We start from the raw sequence: 27,991 nt of genomic DNA on the forward strand, positions 1-27,991 counted from the left end.
AGGCTAGACTAAGTCAATGAGCTCGAAGGTCTTCAGGAAATCAAATACAAGTAAGGGACCAGAGTAGAGGTCTTTCTTTTCCAGACCAAGACAGTGTAAAATGTGATCGGGAGAAACCTGTGCAGAGTTACACCTCGTGCACTTTAGGTCTTTCGCCCAAGCTCAAAAGAGAGACACCTGATGTGTCCACTTATGAGCCTACTTATAGTGGACTGTATGGCTCTGTCAGCCCCTATGGTAAGTGCCCCACCAGGAGTCTGTCCATTATACCATGAGTGGGCCGCAGAGATGTTCCATAGTTGTTGATTAGTGGTTCTGATCTTGGAGCTAATCTCAGGGAAGGTCAAAGGTCGACTTGAAATTGTGCTATCAGAAGCTCCCCGTTTGGCCAAAAGATCAGTATTTTCATTACCAAAGAGGCCTATGTGAGAGGGAATCCATTGAATGAAGATTTTACGCTGATGAGAAAGTTGTTTAATTTTATTAAGTATAGAGACAGATGTCTTGTCGCCAGCCTTATTCCAGTTACTTAAGTGCTGTATGGCACTACGACTATCGGATAAGATCCAGATATTAGCGGATGATGTTATAGACCCAATAGCGTTGAGTGCCTCTTCGATGGCAATTAGCTCAGATCTAAAAACAGAGCAGAAGTCTGGATTCTTAATCGTAAGTTTTCTAGAAAAGTCAGGAGCCTTAATGAAAATTCCGCTACCACAAGAACCGCGGTAGTCTTCGCTGCCATCAGTATAGATGAGAATATCTGTGGCCGGCATTTGGTTAATTATTTCAAGAGCAAGTTGGCGTAAGTAATCAGGCAAGTCTTGCTTTTTGTTAGTATGAGCTCCAAGATCAGGCTGGAAATGTACCCCAGGATTAAAGATTTTTCTTACGGAGAAACTCTCAACATTCATATTTAGTAAATCCATCAGGTGAAAACGAGAAAAAGGGCTGTCTCTTTTCAATCTTTGTTTGTTTGTCCAATTTGCAGTGCGGTTAAAAACACCAAAACTGTAAAGCTTGTTTAAATACCTAGCCAGTAACTCATTCCTTCTTAGCTTTAAAGGCTGGATATCGCATTCATATAAAACCAAGTCTATGGGGCAACTATAACGATTTTGTGTTGGAATAAAATGATTTGAAAACAAACTTAGTATTTTAATACAAAATATTTTCCAGCACTGCACCAACTGTATTTTTTATTGTAACTTTCCATAAAAATAAAAATTTGTATGAAATATGTATTTAGAAATTGAGAACTTGATTGTTGCATTTTAAGCAGAACGATCAAACAAGATTTAGTAAGAATGTTCCCTAAGTTTCTAAAATTCATTTTATTATTCTTTAAGATTTCAACTTTTTTGAACTAGATCGTTCGAAAAGTTGAAGGAATTTGGAGAAAGTTAAAAGTTGAAGGAATTTGGAGAGAACACTAAAAGCTCCGTATCTCAGAACTCACCCAATGTTCCATAAAACATTTTTTAATAGATTTCATTATATGCCGATTAAGATAGAGATGCCTAACAATTTTTTAAAGTTAAAGTATTAAATTATATTCTTATAATCAAAAATTTTAAGTCTCAGTATAAAAATCTTAAAATTTCTTAACATATTATTAATTTTCAGTTCCTAAATGTCTTTATGATGCGATTTTTTTTCTTCAAAAAAGGATCGGGGAAAATTGTTTAAGCACACCAGATCTTGAGTAAAATATTATACGTGCACCAATTGTTCGCAGCCTATAGTTTATGAAAATCTTAAGAAATTAAAGCTTAAAATACATTATAACGTCCAGTGTAGTTTCAGGTTCTGTCGTTAGCGTAGTTTTTCTCAATATATTTATAAATTATTCTCTGTTCTATAAAATAAAACATTTATAGGTTTATACCACCTTTAACATTCGAAAAAAGCTATAAAAATATTAAATCCGCTGTAGTTTCGGGTCTTCTCCGTGACGCGACGTTTTGATTTCGCCCTTGACTTTCATATAGGCAATGGCCTTGCTCTTATTACCTTTGTTTTCTAGTTTTTCCTTAACAATGATGAAGGAAAAAATGGTTTAGAATGCATAGCTAACAATGTTATGATTATTTGCTGACCTTTATTTAACATTACATGATTCTAAGCGTACAAGAAAACTATACCAGATATTCAATGCCCTATTATTATGTTCATCTCAACTTATTCAAAACGGTATTATTATATTCATCTCAACTTGAAAATTTACTGTTTATTCTTTTTTCACGTTTTTTTTTTAATATTGTACAGTTTTAATTTGAATTATTTTAAAGTTCAATGAAATTTATTGTTAAATTTTCACAGGCCGTTTCACAGCCACAAGCTGTTTGCAATGTTAAATTTTCACATTGCTAACAATGTTATGATTGTTTGCTGACCTTCATTTAACATTATGCTTCTAAAGATACAAGATAACTATACCAGATATTCAATGCGCTATTATTATATTCATCTCATCTTGAAATAATTAGTTGTACGTTCTTTTTTCACGTTTTTTTTTAATTATAAATTTTTAATCTGCATTTTTTTAAAAGTTCAATTAAATACAATGTTAAATTTCCATAAGACATTTGGTGGAACGCATTGCTAACAATGTTATAATTGTTTGCTGACCTTTATTTAGCATTACATGCTTTTAAACATTCTAGAAAACTATACCAAGATACGAGACACAATAACTGTAAAAATATGACACAAAAATTAAAAAAATGTGATCAAGAACACAAAAAAATAAATAAAATTATATAATCAGATGTTTTAACCAAATTTTATCCTGTCTAGATATCCATAATATAAATTTTAAATCCGGCTCATTTTCTGCAATTCAAGTACGTGTATTTTAGAGTTCTTTTCATCTTTGATAATAAACATTTTTTAATTAAGTTAGACGGTGAAAGAAAATAGAAAAAGGCGGATTTATCTAACTAGTTTTTTTAATTATTTTCTTGAAACTTGAGTGAAAAACACATTACAGAATTTTCCCTCATTATTTAATAGAAGTTGAGAGATAATAAAATCGATACGGTAAAATAAATTAAAATAAAAAAAATTTTTAAAAAAATTCTCCATTTTTTATAATGCAGAATATTGATTGCGGATATTACTTCGCTATCCGGTATATTTAATTCCAAGCTCATTAAATATTTTTTATTGACCTCGTATTTAATAATTTTTATTCTATACCTGAAATAAACACATTTTTAAAACTATTTATTCTAAAAGAAACATTTTAAATAGTTCATAAATTAACTATTGCTTGCAGGAAACCGGATAGTGAAATATTATTCCATTTAAAAAAAATATATTTTATAAAATTTTGACTTTTAAAAACAGTACTCGATTTTGTGGGGGGGGATATTAATTTCCTTATTATTTATTTGACTTGAATTTTATTTTGCTTTTATCTTAAGGGTTTAATTTATTATTATTGAGTTTTTAATAACCGTAATATTTTTTTCCAATTTACCTTTTAATGCATTATATGCATTACAGTTTTTTATTAATGTATTATGAAAAAGCACAACTTTTATTCATTAACAAAATAATTTCAAAAATACATAACTGGTATCATTTTAAAATTTTCAAACGCATATGTTACTGGCAATATTAAAATCCGATATACTATACAGAACATCTAGGCACTTTATTGAATGCCAAAACTGACTGGTGAAGTACTAGACATTATATAGAATTCCATCTATACTACATCTAGGCACTTTATTGAATGCCGAAACTGACTGGTGAAGTACTGGCCTAGACATTCTATAGAAAACCAAACTACAAACTGTTGAAATATGAAATACATAGAACATTTTATAAGAAGACAAATGATAAAGTGTAGAAGAATGAAGAACATCAGATATTCTACAGAATATCAAATAGCAAACTATCGATGTATGAAATACAAACATTAAAATTCCAAAGGACAAACTGTCGAAATATGAAATACATCAGACATTCTATCGATTACCAATTGAAAAACTATCGAAGCATGAAAGACATTGGGCATTCTATATAAAAACAAATGACAAAGTGTTCAAGAATGAAGCACAGACATTCATTTTGTATTCTATAGAATACCAAGGCATTATGTGTAGAAGTATGAAATACATAAGACATTATTTAGAATATCAAATGACAAATTGATGAAGTGGGAAATACGGACATTCTATCGAATACCAAATGATAAATCGTCGAAGCATGAAATAACCAAACAGTCCATTAAATGATTAGGCATTCTATAGAATGCCTGCGTTTCATAATATCAGTATTATACATAATCGGCTCCTGAAAGGTCATTATATTTTCAAATTATTATTTGTGTTTTTTACAAATAAACGTCTTTTAAATAACAGCCTTATGACCTTTTTACATACCTTGCCTTTACAGCAGTTACCATTCTATATTTTGCTTTATAGTAATACACACAATACCTGGGACAACTAGAATAACTCTCACGTTTCATACGTTGTCTAAATATATCAAGGATCCTATATGCTTGGTCAACGTTTCATACATTGTCTGTCGCGTATACAGGAGAAAATAGAGAGGTTAGAGAAGATGGTTATTTGAAATGCCTTAGATTTTATATAGGCAATTAAACAACTTTTGGTGTCATGAACGCACAATTTCCTCAATAGTAATTCGATTTTTTTTCTCGCTCAAATATTAAATTGAGACCCGAAAGGTGTTTACTTTTGGTCTTAATTTTTGGCACGGATATACTAAAACTACAAAAAGGGTGGATTTTTACAAATCACCCAGAATAATACAATATATTACATAGAGATATAAAACTTATTATTTATATTCTTAACTATAGAATATCATACACTAAGACTGTATTGTTTATAATAAAAAATTCAGAAATGATTTTGAAATTTGCGAATGAACTTATCTAAATTTCTATTCATTCAGAAGATGTTTAAGAAAAAACATTATATTTACGAGGTGAAAAAATATACTCTATAATGGTAAGTATGTTTATTACGTAGGAAAATAAGTATTCATGAAATACATTTTTAAAATCTACTATGAACTTAGCTTTCCTTTACCTAAACAATCTTCGTAAAATTCTTGAAACACATTTAAGAATATTGAGAGTTAAAAACAAAACGGAAATTTTCTCGAAATAAAATCATCCAGATTCTTCCCAAACAGAATTTAAAAAGAAAATAAAAACTTCATCCGCAGAAAGAGCATTACGCGTTCTCCATTAAAGCTTGGGTCGACCATCATTGATTTCATGCTTGGAATAACTTTTTTAACCGAGTTTTTAGGAATAGATGTTGAAATTGTTATTGTATTAATTTTATTTAAGCATTCGTCATTAAAACATACTATTTAAAAAAAGAATTTTTCTGTGGTTTCAAAAGGAAAAAAATGCACTTTGTAGTATGTTATTTTCAGAGTTCTAATTAGTTTCCTCAGCGATTGAAATCAATGCAGTGCAAATTTCATACTATTAAAACAAATGAAGAAAATATTAAAACACAAATGGGTAATGAAAACTTTACGATATAATAAACTTTTCACAAGAAGCCATCCATCACTTTTTCCTATTAATTACTTTAATGGAGAGGATTTTAATTAAAACTGGAAATAATAATAATAAAACGATTATTTTTATTTACACAAAATTGTTTGTATACCCCACTTAAAATGTTAAACACAAACAAAGAAAATATTAAAACAAACTAGTAATGAAAATTTTACGATAAAATAAGCTTTTCATAAGAACCTATCGCTTTTTCCAATTAACTTTCTTAAAGGAGGGGATTTTAATTAAAATAATAATCAATTATTTTTATTTATATAAAATTGTTTTATTACCCCACTTAAAATGAAATAAAAGACCCATCTTATTTTTCATATGCAGCTAAAATTTGTTTTATTGATTAAATTACTCTAGGAAATATTTTCTTTCTGAAGCATGAGATTTTTTTCAAACAAAACTTAAATAACGCTTCTCTGTTTTCTAATCTGCCTCTCCCTAGAAGTTTTTCTCTCCCTAGAAGTTTCTCCCTATTATTAGTTTCTCCCTAGAAGCCACAGTTTTGATGCAATTTATATAATCAGAACCAGAATTTTTTTAAATTTAATCAAATGATTAATAAGTGTCCCTACTTCTCTGGAACGTAGGGAAGAAAGAATGCGATAATACATTTCCGTTTATGACGCGATACGTTAAATTTATATGCTTCTTTGGTTTTAGCGTTGTTTTCAAAGGAGCAAACAAGTTTATATGTTTATGAATATAAATCTATAAACTTTATAGAGTTGCACATTCAGACAAAGCAAAATAACAAGCAATATTTGTAATGCTTGTTATTTTGCTTTTTAATATTAAAAGAAACTTTGATAAAAATCTGAGAGTATTCTCCAGAATCTAGAATAGTATTCTCTAAACAGTATTCTCTAGAAATCTGACATTTAATGTTCCTTCAAACATAAGAGAGTTCTATTTAAAATTTTGATAAAATTGCTGCTCGCTTTTGGGAAAATTGCGGCTCGCTTTGCGGAAACTTTGATAAAAATCTGACAGTATTCTCCAGAATCTAGAATAGTATTCTCTAAACAGTATTCTCTAGAAATCTGATATTTAATGTTCCTTCAAACATAAAAGAGTCATATATAAAAGTTTGATAAAATTGTGGCTCGCTTTGCGGAAACTTAGCTAAAAATCTGACAGTATTCTCCAGAATCTAGAACAGTATTCTCTAAAAATCTGATATTTAATATTCCTTCAAACATAAAAGAGTCCTATATAAAATTTTGATAAAATTGCGGCTCGCCAATTGACTGGGGTTTTTAATTTCGGCCCCCGGCCACATGCAAGTTGGAAACCCCTGCTCTAAACTATCACTGTTGAATTAATAATAATTCAACAGCAAAAATTAAAAGCAGTGCTTATGCTTTTTTAAATCATCACAAATAAATTAAAAATAGCTTACATTATACAACGTTTAATACATTTTTATACATAAACCATAAATCTACTGAAACAATAGCAACAAAGAAGCAAAAAGTTCGGACAATAGTAACCCTGTGGGATGTAAAAAAAAGAACAACAAATCTCTAAATCAAACGCAGCTGAAACAGTTACAAGAAAAACCAAATAATTCTGGATACCAATACCGAATTTGAATTTCAAATAGTTTCTGAATAGTAGACAAATAAATGCTGCATTCATTTTTGAGGATTCCGTGTGTGCAAGTGACCCCGTTGCTTAAGTTCCAGTGACTAATATAATACTCGCAGCTGAAGCACAAGTTCCGCCAGAATTGAGAAAGTTCTATACAAAGGCTATTTTTACGCTTGGTGACACTCTCTTCCGCTGCTAAGTTGAATAAACGAAATAAACTGATATGGTTCGCTAACGTATCATATCGGAGTTAAGAAAATAATGGAATTTAATTACGGTTACGTTAGCGCCAAGTCCGGGACATCACATGATTTAATTTAACTTTTGCGTTTTTTTCAAGAAAATAAATTACCTCAATTTTTTTTTAGTCAGGAGCACATGAGTTGTATTAAGGTTACAAAAAGCAGTCCAAATTATTATAATTATTTTCTTCAAATATTGCTTTTTTTTTTAGGCAAGAACAAGAATTTATTTTCTAAACTTGTTTTAGTAACTTTTATCTGCCAAATGTTCAGAACTATTTTGTGTACTATATTGTGCTATATGTACTGATTAGTAAGACGCGTTGTTGGCTGGATTGAAGCTATAATTCCAAGAGGCATTGTTTTAATGTAATTTTAGTCACACAGTGCTTTTTTAAAAAATTTTCTACAAACATTTTAGAGAAAGAAAAATTCTCCATCATTTATTTTAATTTTCTGGAACAGAACTAGATATGTTTAACAAACCTTATTTTCGAACATTATAGATACAATTGGAAATTTTGTCCAAACTTTATATTTGATTAAACATTTTAATAAAATTCTGGTTTTGTTACACAGACATTCTCTAATTTGGTGCTGATGCATGAACCAGTACCAATCAAATACTAATACATGAACCATTCAGTTGTAATTCATTAACTCTAAAAATATTACTTCCTTACAAATTTCATTGTGGATGTTTATTTATTAAAATTTTTTACCCGCGAAAAACAAACTCAAAGTCGCGCATTTATTCTAAAATTAGTGCAACGACTTTATTTCATAAATATGATGTAAAGAGACAATATGATTTTCAAAAGTACTTACATTATGTTGAAACAGCTGTCCTGTCCTCTTTTTTTAGGCTAGTTCATCAATTAATTGTTCACTTTAGAAGTGACTTTTTAAAAAAAAAGCTGTTATAGATCAAATATTTCGATCCTCGCACTCTCTCAAACATGTATTTTTTATTTCAAATATATATTTTTCATTTTTACTTTATTTAAAATATAAACACCACCCGTAATCAATAATCGATTAGTTGTGCTAACGGTTCGAGCTGTCTATTTCTATTATGGTTCAATGCCTGTCAACAGGCTGAAAATACATGATAATACTCAAGTAACCGGCCGATAAAAAAAACCCTCTGCGAAGTCAGAATTGTGTCCGGTACCCGTATCGTTCATCAGCATACATTCTTTGAACTGTCCATCATCTTTTAAAATCATATTATACTACGTCATGTAGCATTTGGTTTATTTATTGCTTGTTACACACGCACGCATGTGTGTTCAGTTACATAAGTACGGTTTATATGTCTTTATCAAGTAGAAGAACAAATTGTAAAATTCAGAGAAAGACAGCTCAAAGATACATATTGGTGGGATTCGAACCTGCCACCTCCACAGCATCGGTGGGCGATACCATTAGACCAGGGAGACCCCATATGAATTTGAAATGCTAAGTATGAGTTCAACTCTCATCTTAACTTTGATGGGACAACTGTTTTATGTAATTTCAGTGATCTTTTAATATAAATGATGGTTTTATATAATTTCTTATGAAACTGCTCTGCTAAAATCTGTAAAGGTCATTACCGAGTCACTCACGTTCATTTAACCGAGTCACTAGTTCATTACCGAGTCACTCACATTCACTCACGCATTTTAACTTAAATGTAACACAGTACACACAATGACAGATAAGTCATAGGTTCGTATCTTGAAAGCATCAGAGAAACTTAGCATGTAACAGACAAACCTGAATCGAGCTTGCCGATATCAAGGGTACAAACATGAAGATTTAGGAATGACGCTTTTTTCGAAGAGTCTGGGCTAATGAAGTTTTTCCATGATCACGAGATCTCTACAGGGGATATTTAAAATTTATGATTCGCGCACCAAAATCGATTTTAAAATATCAATGCTCACAGGCGAATAGTGGGTGAACACTTACAGCAAAACTAACGAAAACTCTTGTCTACCTTATGGTATCGACCTTTTATTAATTACTCAGGAGCAATGTTCCAGGGTGGGTCAGTGAGTAGGTCACTTTATTTACGTCACTCTGGGGCTGCACAATGGGCTGTCGGTAACGGCCTTTGAAATTTCCCTGGGGATGATCCGAAAATATGCCACCACAAATTTTGTGGGGCCAATTCCTCAATTTAGACATAGATCTCTAAGGGGTAGAAATTTTCTCCAGATTCCTGTACACATGGTACTGCTCAGCGACCGAGCACTGGATTTGCGACTCCACAAATTTTACGAGCACATATATCGCATGTACTCGATGGGTTTTAGTGAACTCGAGAGTCGAACATCAGCTCCTTTGAACCGGATTTCGATTCTCTAACCACTGGGCTACCACCAGGAGGTAAGCTCAGAAGGTAACTGGGTATTTTCTATACTTAGGCTGTTGTTGTTGTTGTTGTTAATTTACGTCGCACTAGAGCTGCACAATGGGCTATTGACGACGGTCTGTGAAGGATGATCCGAAGACATGCCATCACAATTTTGATCCTCTGCGGAGGGGATGGCACCCCCGCTTCGGTAGCCCGACGACCTGCGCGCGAAGTCGAGCACTTTACGGTAGCACAGTTTAACGAGGACCAATACAGCCCACCCTCGGTCCCTACGCAGACTGATCCTTTTGGGTCACCCACCCGTACTCTGACCGCAGCCAGTGATGCTTGACTTCGGTGATCTGATGAGAACCGTGTCTTAACGATCAGTCCACTGCGGGACCTATACTTAGGCAGTGGGTACTGTCGTACGAGTTCAAGTTCGATTCCCTTTCTTCAGTCAGCTACACGTAGCATTTACTGTCATTTGCGTACTATTTTTCTTTCTGGCACGGTCTTACAACCTAATTTATATCAAGGATACATGTACAAAATTTTAAATTTATTTTGATTGGAATGCCATGATTCGTCTGTTTTTATTATTTTTTTGCCTTTTTATCTTTTAATATTTTGTAAAAATAAGTAGTTGTTGTTGCTGTAGTTCATTTACGTCGCACTAGAGCTGCACAATGGGCTACTGACGATGGTCTGGGAAGCATCCCTGAAGATGATTCGAAGACATGCCATCACAATTTTGATCCTCTGCAGAGGGGATGGCATTCCCGTTTCGGTAGTCAGGCGACCTGCACGTGAAGTCGGGCACTTTACTGTAGACCAGTTTAACGAGGACCCATAACGCACACCCTCGGTCCCTACGCAGACTGATCCAAGTGGTCACCCACCCGCACACTGACCGCAGCCAGTGATGCTTGACTTCGGTGATCTGCTGAGAACCGTGTCTTAACGATCAGTCCACTGCGGGACATAAAAATATGTTGGATAGTTATTCAGTGACTGGATTCTAAATGAAAAAAAAATGATAATAATAAAAATGGTAATAAATTTTGATGCCAAAAATGTGGGCTATTGATCAACTTAAATTTTATAAATAGATCTATATTTTGATACATAATAATGGGTTTAAAAGATCTTAACCGTGAGTTAGTTTCATTTTATTCGTATTTATAGATTCAAAGTATTCATGTGCTAAGCCTACACAATCATTTACTCCGTCTTCTTCTACCATAATTAATTATTTCTCTCCCCCTTTTTTCAAATAAAAGAATTTTTTTTCCCTTGCATTAACAATAGCCTTTAACAATATTAATACCAAATCGTAAAATCAGCAATCATAAAAATAGCTAATATTCCAGATAATAATCAAAATAACTTTTTTTTCTTCTCTTCCTCGCCCACTATCATCTGCCCATTGACCCAGTGACCATAACCATTACGCCCATGAGCGGTCAATTCTCAAGTGAATTGATGTAGGTCAAGGAGTGAAGCTCTCTCACGGGTTTGTGATCAAGTGGCGGTCAATTTTCTTAGAAAGTGGTGAGTTCAATGAGTATACGTTGGTTTTGAGTTATAATTAGAGCGATGATGGATTACAATTATAGACTGAGCTTTCTTTGTAATTTTAAAGAATTTATTTATTTTATGTAACGAATAATAAAAAATAAGCTTATTGTTAAAAAGCATCACTTATTTGTATCTCAATGAGTAGTTTCGTTGATGAATATAAACGGAAATATTCTTCTTAAACCGGCATCGGCGGCATTTTTTATATTGTATCATTGATGTTCAAGTTTTAGAGATATCACTTATTTGTATCTTAATGAGTAGTTTCGTTGATGAATATAAACGGAAATATTCTTATTAAACCGGCATCGGCGGCATTTTTTATATTGTATCATTGATGTTCAAGTTTTAGAGATATCACTTATTTGTATCTTAATGAGTAGTTTCGTTGATGAATATAAACGGAAATATTCTTATTAAACCGGCATCGGCGGCATTTTTTATATTGTATCATTGATGTTCAAGTTTTAGAGATATCAGTTATTTGTATCTTAATGAGTAGTTTCGTTGATGAATATAAACGGAAATATTCTTATTAAACCGGCATCGGCGGCATTTTTTATATTGTATCATTGATGTTCAAGTTTTAGAGATATCACTTATTTGTATCTCAATGAGTAGTTTCGTTGATGAATATAAACGGAAATATTCTTCTTAAACCGGCATCGGCGGCATTTTTTATATTGTATCATTGATGTTCAAGTTTTAGAGATACCCAGTAGAGTATAGCAGGGGGGTAAAAATGGTAATCACCTAGGGGAGGGGGGGGCTAAGACTAAGTACCCCAAAACTTTAAATTTATTACTCTTCTTTTAATATATATTATATTTTTCAACTGATAAATATTTTATTCTGTTTGAAAATATTGTATAAAGAATAATAATATTAAATTCAAATAAATTTGATTAATTAAGATTCAGGGCATTTGAATATCAAAGAAAAAAAAATCAACGTGTAAAAGTGTGCTTTACAATTAAAAAATTAAAACAATTTATTATATTGATGAAAACGTTACGTTCGAAAGTATGGATTAAGATTTCTATCAAAACATATTATATTTCTTTTTTATGCTTTTTTTATTATTTAAATAGGTTTTTTCCACACTTCAGTGATTAAACTTGTTTTAGGAGCATCTAATCGTAAAGTTCACTCCAAGAGCAATTTTCCATTCCATAGGCGTTTAACGACCTGCTTTCCTGTTTGACATTTTCTTAAATAAATAAAAATTGATTTCTGACTATTTTCTGTCCAAGTGACAAATTTAAGAAAAAAAACTTGCATTATAATTGCGAACAACTACATCCAAGAAAAAAATCTCCAAAAAAAAAGTCGTTAAAGATCGCTGGATTGTAAATTAGCTACCCGGGCAAACACGCATCTTTCCACGTCACTGATGGAAGTTCAGATAATGTATGTTGGCCTAAAAAAACCAAAGTTGTCATGTCCTGCTTAAGACTCGTAATGGTTTCACTAATATGTTTGGTTCAGAAAAACTTATGATTTCGTTAACGCATTTGGCTTAAGTCATGGGGTTTAGCCAAAAAGTTTTACTTGTAAAACACAGTCGTTCCGTTATCATAGTTGACTTAATTATTTTAAAAGTTTCCCTTTTTTATAATAGACTTTAAGCCTAACATGGCCGAAAAACGTGTATCACAAATTTTTAATTATTATTCCACTAAACAACAGTTTTTGCTTCATAAACAAAGTTCATACTTTTAAATCTTAAATAAGCTTCGTTTTAAAGTTAGAGATACAAATTTTTTTAAAAAATTTTTCTAATTTATATTACATGCAAATGAAATAAACTTTAAAAAACAGACGAGATTTATTATATTAAACGAAGTATCCAAAAAGCGCTAATTCCGTAAGCTCAAAGCTTACATAAAATCATTTGTGTTTCTGACATCTTGTGCCGTATATATGACGCAAGATGAATGCTGTTACAGCCATAAAATGTCACATTTTGTTACAAATTGCATGACTTCTCAACTTTCAACATATTCCCAGGATGCATTGCGTGCCTAATATCATTCCATCAAGTTCTTCTGGCGAAAGATATTTGCATTTCTTTAGCATGAAAAGACCTGTTTGCATGTCTTTTTAACCTGATGGATCATTTTTAATGAATAAAGAAACGGAGGAACAACAAAAACAGCTTTAATGACATTATTTGTGCAAAATTTCCCTGATTATTGTGACAGTTATTAATGATGCTTACACGAAAAAGAGATGTTATCTAATTAGTATAATAAATAGCTTGTCTCTTAAATGAAAATGTGTCTTTTAAAATGCTGACGAATTTAATGCAAGTTTTAACCAGGGCTGTGGAGCTGGAGTTGAAGACAATTTTGCTGGAGTCGAAACATTTTATCTTATAAAAATAATCTTATGGTAATTTAGACAAATATGTATCTCATCTTAATCTTATAAATCTTTAATCTTATGAAACTTTAGACAAATATTTGTCTTATCTTATGAATCTTTAATATTATGAAACTTTTGACAAATATTTATCTTATCTTAATCTTGTGAATCTTTAATCTTATGAAACTTTAGACAAATATTTATAATTATGTGAATGAAATTATTACTCTATAAATATTGGGACAATTATTTAAATTATAGCTTATTACAAAATTATTTTATTACATTCGGAAACTTTTGAGCCTATTGTGGATCAAATTATTAAGAAAAATATCACTTGACGTGCAATTTTTTCATTTTCTGTTGCATGAGATTTCTGAACTGATCTTAGATTCACTGATTTCAATTTACTCAATTAAATTCACTGATTAAGCAAATTTCTACAAGCAACAGTTTTTAATCAGTTTAATAGCATATTCCTAATTAGTATTTTTTTAAAAATTCACTGGAATGAATACAAAGAGTCTCCATTTTTCTGCTACGTAGGGAGTGGTAGAAAAAAAGACAATAATACATTTTGTTTTTCATGCGTTACGCTAAGTTCAAACGTTTTCTGGTTTTTAATTTATAGTATCTGTTTATTTTCAAATATAAATCTTTTCGTATATAAATCTGTGTTGTTCGTATGTAAATCTGTTTATTTTCAAATGAGCAGACAAGTGTATTTGTATGTATATGTACTTGTTAATTCAAACAAAAAAAAACTAAACTAAAATTAACATTTTGAAAAAAAAAAAATGATTTCGGAGCAAAACTAATTTCACATTTGAAATCCCCAGATCCGATTTAGATAAGATTAACTATTTATATAAATACAACAAAAAATTTGTTCCTCAATGTAATAATTTTATTTTATTTTTATAACCGTCATTGAATAGCAGACCCAATTTTATGGGTTTACGACTACTGATGTTCAACTCCGTAGCATTGTAATTTTGAACCCAATCCAGAAGACAAGGGAACTCCTGGATCGAGTAGTGGGAGATATTTGCCCTCGTGGGGGGCTTTTTGATAGAGCTAACCCGCATTTGTGTTACATGGAGAGGAAGACCACGAGAACCTCCCACGGTTAGCCTGACGACAAGGGACTCTCACCCACTATCCGTCTACCACTGAAGATATTTCACGTCAGCACTGTGGTCGGTGCAAGCCGGGTCGGGAATTCGAATCGACTGGGATTCGAACCCGGTTCGAATAGCGTTCATCTCGTTGGAAGGCCAACACTCTATCCCCTGAGCCATCGCCGCTCACCATGTAATAATTGAAAGAACTGAAGAAAAAAAACAACATTAATATCAAATGAATTAGAAACGAATTACTTTTCGAATTATTGATTCTTAAACGATTGTAGGCAAGAATATTTTTACGTCTTGCCAGAGATTAAACATTCCCTCATACGATTTCCATGCACTTACTTAGGTATAAATTATTCATGGCGAAAAAGATTACTTTTCGGAGAAACAATTATTCAAGAATTACAAATGTCGGTTTTAATAACACAACCTCATTGCGATGCAGACACGCACGAAACATAGAGAACTAAGCTACATAACACATAAAAACAAACATGTGCTAATCACGTGTCTTTGTGCTGCCATCTATATTCATTTCGAGATTATTAAAATTATTCTAAATTAAATTCATTAATCTTAGAGTGGAAATTAAAAAACGTATTGAATAAATAATCCCAAGAAACTGAAGCACATTACTTGATTAAGAAAACTTCATTCGTTTCAAAAATATACAGATTGGAAATAAATGTCGACATGTTTCAAGCACTCAAAAATAGGCGCTCGTTTCCAAGAGTAGCCAGACGCGAATTGAGAAGAAATAGAAGTTTTTTGATATAAATAACGTCAAACGACCTGCGCGGAAAGTCGAGCACTTTACGGTAGAACAGTTTAACGAAGACCAATACCGCACACCCTCGGCCCCATCGCAGGCTGATCAAAGTGGTCACCCACCCGCTTACTGACCGCAGCCAGTGATGCTTGACTTCGGTGTTCTACTGGAAACCGTGTTTTTACGATCAGTCCACTATTTAACAGAATAAAAAAATAAACATTAAAAAAAATCGAACAATAAAAACGTATCTGCATTTGAAAAAATATCTCCTGTGGAAAATCCGGAAGAATTAACAGCTTTACTTTTATTGTATAAAATACTCGTTTGAATGTATTTTTATCAATCAAATATGCAGTAACAAAAAAAAAAAAAAATACAGTGAACAGTAATATGTTTTTATTTGTTATTTCCATTCTAATGTTTCATGAAAATAAACTTGTTCCCCTTTTGGTTCGGAAAAACAAACGAAAATAACTTTTTCATTAAACTGAGTTTCATCATTCATAATTACGTGAGTAACTTCAGGGGAATTTCTAATTAAGAATTGTGGGTTAATCTTCATCGTTCACGTACGTATGCTTAATGAAATTATTATTCGTTGTTTTGGGTTTCCTTCTGCATAAATAATTCATATCCCGGGAGTGTTTCCTTTCCCTGAAGCTTTAATATATTATTTTAACAGCCAATTTTCCGTCCTGATTTAAGATCCAAATCAGAAATTAGAGTTTTACTATTTCCTGAACATTTTCTGGGAAATAAAATCCGTTACGTAATGTGTTGTATTTGTTCTGCATCATCTGAGAGTTTATTTTAGCAATTAACAATCATCTGTGCATTGTAGTACTGTGAAAAACGAAAAACAGCTACAGCTTTCTGTATACATGGGTGTCTTTATATATCTATATTATTAGTTATTAAAATATACTTTTTAAATTTTATTTCTTTATATTTTTATATATATTATTTCTACATGTTTTTAGAAGCCTTGTCCAAAGATCATGTCAAAAGCATACGCATTAAGTATATTAATCACACAGAGCATGCAAATTAATTATGAAAATGAAGAAGATAGATTCAAATTACATTATCCACATTATCATTGTTTGAAAAGACTAGCTTTTCGACCCAAATTTTTATGGGTTTACGACTACTAATGTTCAACTCCGTAGCCTTGTAATTTTGAATCCAATCCAGAAGACATGGGAACTCCTAGATCGAGCATTGAGAGAAATTTGCCTTCGTGAGGGAGCTAACCCGCATTTGCGTTATATGGAGAGGAAGACCGCGAGAACCTCCCACGGTTAGCCTGACGGCAAGGAGACTTTTTTTCTTCTTTCCTCCAGACGTGGACACGTACCTAGGTTTGCAAAAACCCTTACCCGTATAGTCCCCGTCTGGCTACCAGTCCAGCTCGCCACAACCTGGCGAGCTAGCCTGATCAGTGGGAATTTATTTAAAAAATTTGCATATTACATAATACATATAAAAATTTTTACAATGAAAAACAATATTGAAAGTCTTGCAGTTGACAATGAAGTGCAACACATTTGCTTCAGAAAAAACAATTACTGAAATAATAAAGGAAGAAAAAAGAACATGAACAATAAAAAAGATGAATTTTGTTATATACATAAAAATTTAAAAAAGAGAAATAAAAAGAAAAAAGAAAGGGTACATAAATATAATGTATCATGTTAGACAAAAAAATATTTTAAATATATGAATATATTTTTATTAAGACAATTTTTTTTTTGTAGGCAGACCATAATCTTAATGAGGTTAACATTAAAATTTTACTATTTTATCATTAATGGATAAAAAATGCATTGTGTTTTTAAGTTTAGTTAGACGGCAAGGGGACTCTAACCCATGATCCGCCTACCACTGAAGATATTTCACGTCAGCACTGTGGTCGGTGCAAGCCGGATGCGGAATTCGTGTCGACCAGCCATCGCCGGGATCGAGCAAGGTTCACCTCATTGCAAGGCGAACGCTCTGTAAAAACTTGTTCTAATGGCACTGTACAAGCCAAGCTCGCCAGCCTTTCGCGTTTAGCGAATTAAGTTAGGAAAGTGCGCCTTTCGTTTAACAGAAGAGAGCAGCAAGGTTACTTTTATCCAATCCCTATATATTTGCCGTTGAAATTATAAATGCAGCGCTGCCAACTTGCTCCAGATTGCGGAGAAGTATGGATGATCGCGAAATTAATGTTTCAGTGTAAGACTCTTGCTTCAGTAAATTCGATTTATAGGGCTTTCACCTATCATTACGTTAAAATAATTCAAAAGCTTGTATGAAACACCACTTTGTTGCAGTCATTTCGTTTTGATCATTTTAAAACTTGGCAAAATTAATTGAAAATCTGCAAACTTTTTGTCATAGTTTTCTACGGTTTTTTTTCTTCTCTTCAATGTTTTGCAGAATCCGGAGCAGAATGCATTTCTGCAAGTGTACGAAAACAACGGTAAATTAAGGATAACCACAATTTGAATGTATAAAACCTCGCAAATTATATTCGGTAATCTTAGGACGTCATATAACATTCCAATGAACAATGCAATAAAGTAGAAGAAACCTTAAAACCATTTTGATTGATTCGTAAAACTTGGTGTTTTTTTTTAATAATTGCCTTTCAACTCATCCCGGTTTTCTCCGACAATCAAAATGGTTTAGATGTTTTCAGTCTTGCCTTCCTCAGTAGTGATCGGTTACCGTTTTTGTATTTTCAAAGCTATTCTTAATGTGCAAGTTTTTTAAAAGTGACAATATTATAGGGTTGGTCATTACGGAAGCTAGTTAGTATTATGGCCAATTTATCTGAATAAATTTTTGTGCTTCATTTGGAGAACCCCCGCCAAAAAATTACTTATTTTACGAAATTATTAACATTTTGTGAAAATGCTTCGTCCACTGGCAAAGTGAGCACAAAACGATCCGAACTTTTTTAAATTTTTTAGCAAAAACTTTCAAGAGAATTGTGGAATCATTCTTTTTAAGGCTGGCAATTTTTTTTTGTTAACTGAATACTTTTTTTTTTTTTCTTTACAAACTCTTCGATTACTTTACCTACTGGAGCATTTTGTAATTTTTCTGGTTCAGATCTTTCTTCTTCCTGTTTTTATCGAGATGCTCGTTTGAAGCGGGAACTACGGTTGTGATTAAAGAGAACTACGCGAATTATATGAACATGCTTAGAATGTTTTAACTCATTTACGGAACCACACTGATGGTTTTGTAAATTTTTAGGACGGATTACTGTGTAAATTTATGAAGTTTATACTTTACTCATCCGTGTGTTGAAATAAAAATATCAAAAAAATTAGAAATGTGTTTAAAAATAGAAATAATTTTTTGAATCGTTTTAGAACAGAATTTATGAAGCTTATATTTTACTCATCCATGAGTTGAAATAAAAATATCAAAAAAGAGAAAGGTAAAAGTATTTGAAAAATAGAATTAATTTAGAAATACAAATTTAGTTTCAATTTTATATTTAGTTTCAATTTTATTATTAGTTTTAATTTTATAACTTTTGGTACTGATTCTTGAATAAATTTATGAAGTTTATTTATGAATTGAAATAAAGTCATAAAAAGAGAGAAATGTAAAATTAATCTACAAATATTAGTTACAAATATTAGTTTTAGTTCCTATTTCGAAAATTATAGAATCGATTCTTGTATAAATTAATGAAATATATCTTTTACTTGCACTGAAGAAAAACTTTTTTGTTTCATTTATACAAGTACTTCATCATACCTAATTCGGATGTGGGGATTTCAAATTTGAAATTAGTTTTGTCCGGAAAGCTCCAGATATTTTTTAATATGATATCTTTAGTTTAGTTCATGTTTTGTCTGAATCTACAAGTTTATATATAACGTATAGATTTATATACATATAAATAGAAATTATGAAAATAGAATAAATTATAAAAATAGAATAAATTATAAAAATAGAATAAATTATAAAAATAGAAATAAATTAAAAAATATATATACTTGTCTATTCCTTTGATAATAACACTTAAGGCAAAAGAATGACCTCAGCTTATCGCATCATACCACTCCCTACGTAGCAGAGAACGGGGGGCACTTATTATTCACTCGCGTGAATTTTAAAAAATTCTGTTTAGGAATATATTGTTGAATTGCATTAAAACTATATCTGCAGATTTGGAAGCAGCGTTGTAAAATGATCTAAAATCGATTCAAAAATCTAATGCAATAGAAAACGAAATATATTGTTCCCCTGTGTTGTCTATGAACTGCAATAAAAATATCAAAGAGAAAAGAGTTAGTGTGATAAGAAAGTTAATTTGCAAACATCAGTTTAGTTAGAGTTTTTAAAACATAAACAATAATAATATAAAATATAAATTATTTCGATAATGCACACTCAGGTAAAGAGCCAGAAACTTTATCTGACACCAAAATAAAATAGGGAATAACGGCTATAGTTAAAGAAGCATTGTATGCAATATTAATAATATTTAACGTACAAGGAGTTAAAAAACGGACCATTCTGAATAACTTTTGATATAATGATGGGATCTTCATTTTCTAGGACTCAATCTATATGGTTCGAGGATTTAATCTCAAAAATGCTTATTAATTAGAGCAGACGATATTTTAAGTTCCAAAATCAGACACAAAAACGCACTTTCTCCGAATAAGCATACCTTCTTTCGACAGATTCGGATTTCCGACTCGCAAATTATAGGAAGTAGCCGAATATGGTCCCAATAGTTTGAACAGGAGGGCTGTCGAAAGTTTAGACCCTTTAATGCTAACTTTATTTGCTGCTTATTTCGCTATATGTTTAGAACCCTTTAAACTAATTGAAAAACGTTTGCACACAATTTTATCCAAAAGTAATTACATGCAAAAAAGAACTTTTAGTGAACATTACTAATTTTTTATTATTTTGTTTAATAATAGTAGAAAAATGTTGCATTATAAGATGTAAAATTTTTTACATCATTTTTAAGTTAAGTAGAAAGCGTTAAAGTTAAGCTAAGTTTCTCCACATAAGTTAGAATGTTAATTAACATGAAGTTAATTAAATACAGCGCCGTATCGCACATCGAATTTGTTGAATTATAATTCTTTCTCGTCTACATCTCTATTTAACTTAGATTTATTATTTGTTTATGTATATTATTGTAATCGTGATATATTTTTGTTTTGTGTACTTGGTAACTTCGATTCATAATTAGTTTACGTATGTTTTAAGTATCTTAATGCCTGTCTTTGTGTCAAGGAAGAAATATATAGTGAAAGAATTGAAATTATCATTTATTCAAGAATCTTTGTGTAAGAATATAGAATGTGTCACTTAAGAAAATTGGTACTTGACTTTAGTCTATCACTTTATAAAATATTTCTCAAAAAGCGTAGTAGTTGGCAGCCCTGCATCTTTATAATCTTAAAAATTTACTATATTTGTATTATTCTGCTTCCGGCTCGTACGGACCACAGTGCTGACGTAAAATATCCACAGTGGTAGACAAATCATTGGTTAAGATTTTCTTGCCATCGGGCTAACCGGGTGAGGTTATCGTGATTTTTTTTCTCCATCTGAAGCAAATTCCTGGTTAGTTCTATCAAAAAGTCCTCCACGAAGGCTAGTGTGTGCCAGTGCTTGATCCAGGATTTTGCTTGTCTTCTGGATTCGATTCAAAATTACAAGGCTACGGTGATAGTCATAAACTCAGAATACTGTTCAACGCCGATTATAAAGTAAAATATGTCTGCTTAAATAATTTAAAAATATGATATTTTGTAATGTTCGCTTCATCCCCTTAAAATATAAAACAACTATATTTTAATTTTTCTAAAAAAAATCACGTCCGGGTCACCAATCTGGGGAGAGTAGTTATCGACAATGTCTACATTCATCTATGAAAAAGTAGCCCATCGTAGAATTGAGTTAACATGTCTTACATACTAGGAAATTGGAATTGTATTTTGGTAGTGGTAGATACACTACAGATTCATTGCCAGTCAATGGTTTAAAAATGACGATATTCCTTTGATTCGTGATAAACAAGAACTGGATTGAATAGAAGACTTTAAGTTGAAGGGCATTTGGTTAAAAACATAATCGCACATGTGATTCAACATTTTTGACGCGTGCATTTCTTATTTTTGTGTGTATATTTAGATAATTTATTTTATCCTCAATCTAAATTGTTTAAAAGTACATATTTCCTCTTACAAATTTTGTCTGATGAATTTAAACTCCCATGGCGCATTGTAAAACCTGATAAGTGTTTTCAATTTCCTTTTCAAACCTAATAATTCGAAATAGCCTTGACAATTATAATAGCCTCTTTGATCCCTTGAAAAGCGTGAAGACTAGTTGATGTCTGTTTTCTTTCCTTGATTTTAGTTCAATGTAATTTTTCAAAATAATATTTAAATGAAAGCTTGTAAAAATGCGCCAGGTAGGAAGTTTTGTTGCTGATTTTATTTCTGTTTGGGTTAAAAAATGTTTCGAATTTGCAAACAGTGACTTAACTTTCGCCATGATATTTTTTCTTTCGTCAATTTTCTCATAATATTCAGTCAAAATTTTAATTCGGGTTTGAAAAAAATATATTATTAAAATGTTACAGTGAAAAAAAATACCTAATAGAGTTAGCTATGAAAGTTTTGCATTTCATGAAAAAGTATCTGTATTATATTCATTTGTAAGTATATGCATTATACGAATATGATGATGATGATTCAGCATATGCATATGTTGAAGTGTATGTGCATTATATGCATATGAGAACAGAACTTTCACTCCCATATCTACCAATTTATACTGTCTATCAAAAAGGAAAATTTCAGTGGTAGCAACATATTTGTTTTAAATCTTGATTTTTAAAATTAATCGATACGAATTCCGCACCTGACTCGCATCGACTACAGTACTGACGCAAAATAACCACAGTGGTAAATAGATCATGGGTTCCCCTTGCCTTCAGGCTAGCCATGGGTGTTTTTCCTCTCCATATAACTGAAAGGCGAATTAGTTCCAGTTCCATCAAAAGATCCTCCACGAAGGCAAATTTCTCCCAATACTCGATCCAGGAGTTCCCTTGTTTTCTAGATTGAGTTTAAAATTGCAAGGCTACGGAGTTGAACATTGGTAGTCTGGTAGTCGTAAACTCAAAATTGGGTCGGCTGTTCAACGATAGTTATAAAATAAAATAATTCTTAACTAAACTTTGAATGTAATTACTATAAGATAGCTAGTTATTTTCTCCTATTAACAAAAAAAAATTCATTTCATTGTGGTAAGTGTATGCAGTGTTTCAATTTGTTTCTACCTTTTCATCCTAATTATTGACCTTTCCGTACATTAAAATAGAATTATTGACTACAAATATCCGAATATTTTCGTTTCATATTATAATTTTAATTTTTTGAGGTAAGTGTAAGATAGGCCGCAGTTATAAACCATGCAGGAAAGAGCACTTAAGTCTATGTACTACTTGACTGATTTAGAATATACTGAAAATATGTACAAGGTTATTTATCAAACTGCTAAAACACAATTTTTCTACTTTTTTCTTGGAGCTTCTCATTGTTTACAAATGAGACTTGTTCTTGTTCAAATTTGTAGATTTGCTACTAATTAGTCTTTTCAGGTGTTTTAAACAATATTTTAATGTATTCCTTTCTTTTTAGGGCAGAATGGAGATGTAGTTTTGCCACAGACATACATAGTCAAATATTTAGGAACCCGAGACGCAAGAGGCCTATGGGGCATAAAACACACACGCCATCCTGTGGACGAATTAGTGGCACAAGCCAGATCTTTGCAATGTGGCACCACCCTGCCTTACCTACGGCTTGAAGTGTCCGGTAAGGGCGTGTACCTATCCGCCATGCCACAAAACCAAAATCAGAATTTCACACCTGGTCTATACCCTATTGAATCCATTTCATATGGTGTCCAGGATCTTGTGTATACAAGGGTATTTGCCATGATAGTTGTAAGAGACGGGGGTAATATGCTGGACAAACATCCTTTTCTCTGTCACGCTTTTGTCTGTGACAGTCGACAGAATGCCAGATCATTAACTTTGACTTTAGCCAAAGCCTTTCAAGACTATAGTAGATCAGTCAAAGGCTTACCTTCCCCAAGGAAGTTTGCTATTGATCTTAGAAGTCAAGAAGAGATTCAAGCGGATCTGGAAATACCTCAAGAATCGCATGCATAATGAAGTGTGTTATTGATAATTATGGACCGATTCTCGCAACAGACGATCGATTTCGACAGTGAGAATGACGTCAGAGACAATTTACAGTTGATATTTCATCGCTTCAGAAGTAATAGAGCTGTTAAAGACATTTTTTTGTATCTTCGCGTCACTGTAAATAGGTCTTAAGATGAGTGAATTGGTGTGTTTCACGAGACGGAGCTTTGGAGCCCGCTAAATAATTTCCTCAACTTTTTAAGAAGTTAATCGTTTACCGGTTAACGATTTTTAATCGTTTAACCATTGATTTTTCGGTTGAACCAAGTGATAATTTTCATGTAACGTCATTAATCTTTATTTAATAATAATTTGCTTACAATATTTTAGTAAATATTTCTTTCAGAAAATTAAAATTCATTAAAAAAGTTAATAATGAAATATATTTTACTTTTTTTGCAAACTTGTGGAATATTCCAACTGAATGTTCTATTTACCAACCAATCATATTCTCATTTTCTAATGTATATTTTACATAAACTTTTATTTGGATAATAAAGTTACAAAAAAATATTGTCGGTGCAGCGTTGGAAAACATTAAATATTAAAGTGAGAAGTTTGCTTTCAAAACATTTGAATTTAATACAAGATCTTTTTATTCGTAACAAAAAAATAAGGAAAGAGCACCTCCACTCCTTTATTTCGTTAAAAACTGTTTAAATTTTTCGGTTTGTTTACAAACGGCATCGTTAAAACAGTTTGGAGCGGGCTCCAAAAGCTCCATCTCAGGGAACTGGCCCAATACTTAAGAAAGATGTCTAAGAACGTTAGTTGCGGAAACAACACGCCAACCAGCCCATTTGCAAATAGAAGATTTGATCTTAGAAGGATGGAAACTTAAATTTATAACGGACAGTATAATAGGTATTAGATGATTTGATATTAATTATCTCTATCACGTAAAATGTGGTTCAAATTAGAAAAACGTTAGGTAAAAACAACGTTTAAATTTCAACGTTATGTAAAACATTTGAATTCGATAATGTTTGATCTAAGTTAAGTTAAATCTGAAAAATCTGATTTACTTTTTCAATATTTAACAAAAAATTAGGTTAATGTATAGAAAACTTAACCTTCTGCAGTCAGAGTACTTCAATAAGCTGTTTGAAGTAATGCAAACACTAAATGATTTAAATTACATAGTTTACGATTTCTAATATTCAAAAAATAATGTGTGACAATGAAAGACAAAAATTCTCAATTTTGAAGCTAAATTTTAAATTTCTTCTTCTAAATTTAAGATTTGAGAATTTCGATTTTACTGTATAGGTATCAGCAGAATTCAAAAGGTTAAAACCGCTAGATTTCGATTTTTAATGTTTTTCATAAGTAAAATATGGAAATAATTCTATCCGAGATCGAAATAGTTATATTATAGAATTAGGAATCCCTAAGATTGTTTTACAGTTCTAATATTTTAATAACGTAAAAGTGTTTACATTTGTTTTTCTAATTGATTGAAACACTATTAAAAACTAACTAATCAGCAGTCTAAACTTCAAAATATATCTAAATTTCTTTAAAATCGAGACAACATATCAAAATTATAGTAACAGAGAATTAACCCCTTGACTTATCATTTTGAAACTCAAAACTGGGCGGAATTATTAATTTCTTGATATAGAAATGATCTTTGATAGCACTGTAAACAACAACTCGCAACGGAATGTTGAAAGTTGAAGACGTCTGAGACACGTCAATTATTGTTTTGACATAAGAAACAAATGACGTCTCCCAGACGTCTTCGTATTTCAAGGGGTTAATTCCTTAGTTATAATGGAAAATAAATAGTAAATTAAATTAAATGAAATTTAATTGCTATCTAATAGTAATTTAATTTTAATTTAATGGTAAATTTAATATTATGTAACAGTAATTAAATTAGTGAAATAATATTTTTAAAAAAATTAAACATCTGAAAAAATTAGGTCAATATAGAAAGCATAAAACCGCTAGCTTTCGATTTTTAAATGTTTATAATAAATAAAATATGGAAGTAATTCTATCAGAAATTGAAATAGCTATGTTATAGAATTATTAATCTCTAAGATTGTTTTACAGATTCAATATTTTAATAATAACGTAATAGCGTTAACATTTTATTTGAAATTGATTGAAGCATTATTAAAAATTAACTAATCAGCAGTCTGAACTTTACAAAGTAATTATAATGTTTTTACTTTCCCCCAAAAAAAATCTAGATAATACACCTAAATTGCACTAACAGAGAGTAATATCTTCCTTAGAATTAGGAAGAAATAGTAAAAAGATCGTCAGTTGAGTACAAAAAACTAAAATCAATGTTTACCTCATACATAAGTCTTTCATCATTTAATTTATTTAAAACATAATTGATTGAAACATTGTTTAAAATTAATTAATCACCAGTGTAAACTGTAAAAATAATTAGAATTTTTGAAAAAAATTTTTCGTTAAAGTCTAGATAATATATCTAAATTATAGTGACAGATAGTTAATTATAAATAATAGTACGTAACAGAGAGTAATTTTTGTTAGAATGGAGAAGAAACAGTGAATTAAAAAGACTGTGAGTTGAGGGCAAAAAACTAAAGTTTTTTTTATTTTTTTTTATCTCATACATAATTTTTCATCGCTTACTCAGCTTCGGGCTTTTCGTACATTTTTTTTACTTAACCCTTTTGAATATAAGTAGGCCCAATCGTTAAAGTGTACCATCATACCAACATAACGCAGCCTGGAATGCTGTAATATGATGGTATCTGAGCATTTGTAATTTCCTTTTGATTTTATTATTTTAAAAAAGGGAAAGATTGTGATATTCAATTGTAAATAAAGTATTTTTTAAAAAAATAAAAGACTTCCAATTTTTCAAGGTGTTTTTACTGTCGCTACATTAACAGCATTATCGTTATTTATTTTTTAAATTACTTATAGGTTTTCACAAACACTAATTGAAAAGTTTAGTGCAATAGTAAAACCTGAATAATTGTAAAGATTAGAATAATAGTGTAAAAATTATATTTTTGAAGAAAAAAAATGTCAATTTTGAACGAAGTGACACTTTTGGAGAGAATTCAGATCAGGGTTGGATTAAGATATGGTACGGCATGGGATTGATTTGCAACATGGTGCCTTACATATATCTAATTAGCCAAAATGATTCTATATTCAGAAATATCGAAACTTTTTAAGAAACTGAATTCAAGTTGCGTTTGTTTCAAAGAAATTCAAAAAGAAAAAGCTTTATTAATTTTGTCAAAACTAATTACATTAAATATTAAAATACAATTAAATATTTATGTAAGCTAAAATGTCAGGTATCAAGTTGTTATTGTTAAGTAGTAGTCAGACTTATCTAAAATACCAATTTAAAAAATCGAATACGGCAAATTAGAATTTTTTGATTTTATTAAATTTTTGCCGGCCGAAAACACTAAGAAATTTTAAATACTTTCTAGAGGATTAAAGAAAATTAATCACAAAGCTCAAGCACTTGTGACTTGAAGCAAAAGCAAATAATACTTGAAATTAGGGAGTTGGGTGAGGTGTTATGTAAGCAAACTGCTGTTTGTAGAAAATGCAACACCATGAAAGAATCATCAGAATCAAATGAAATTTAATGCAGAAACGACTTGTACTGATACAAATAAATGATGAAATTTTCAAAACAAAAGAAACAAATTAAGCGTCCGAAATCAGTATTTGGTGCAGCCACCACGCGCTGCAATAAGTGCTGCTATACGACGTGGCATGGAGTCAAACAGATGTTGAATATCTGCTTGAGGAAGAGAATTCCATATCGCTTGTATGCGCAACCAAAGTTCGTCTTTGGAAACTGCAGGACGCGGATCACGAGTGAGACGCCGACCAACCATATCCCACACGTGCTCAATAGGCGACATATCCGGCGAATAAGCAGGCCAAGGAAGAAGTTGCATGCGTTGTGCTGAACAGAAGTCTCTAACAGTCCGCGCAACATGTGGGCGTGCATTATCCTGCTGAAAGATAGCTCCAGGGATGCCTTGAAGGAAAGGAACGACTTCGGGCTGTAGCACTTCACGGACGTATCTGTTGCTATTGAGATTACCCTCAATTCGTATCAAATTGGATCGTCCATGATACGAAATCGCACCCCAGACCATAACTTCGGGTGT

General features: G+C 31.4%; 1 protein-coding gene across 1 annotated transcript in view; it reads left to right on the plus strand.

Annotated features, from left to right (window-relative positions):
- LOC107439557 (low density lipoprotein receptor adapter protein 1) overlaps positions 1-26,709 on the plus strand; it is a 52,014-nt gene extending 25,305 nt beyond the window's left edge. The window contains exon 2 of the mRNA XM_016052233.4: positions 23,284-26,709. Within this exon, the coding sequence (XP_015907719.1) occupies positions 23,284-23,819 (536 nt within the window). The 3' untranslated portion in view covers positions 23,820-26,709. The remainder of the gene's footprint in view (positions 1-23,283) is intronic.
- Positions 26,710-27,991: the final 1,282 nt, after the last annotated feature.

The sequence above is a fragment of the Parasteatoda tepidariorum genome, chromosome 10 (assembly GCF_982258835.1).
Source record: "Parasteatoda tepidariorum strain Cologne lab strain chromosome 10, Ptep-v5.0, whole genome shotgun sequence".
NCBI classification, from domain to species: Eukaryota; Metazoa; Arthropoda; class Arachnida; order Araneae; family Theridiidae; genus Parasteatoda; species Parasteatoda tepidariorum.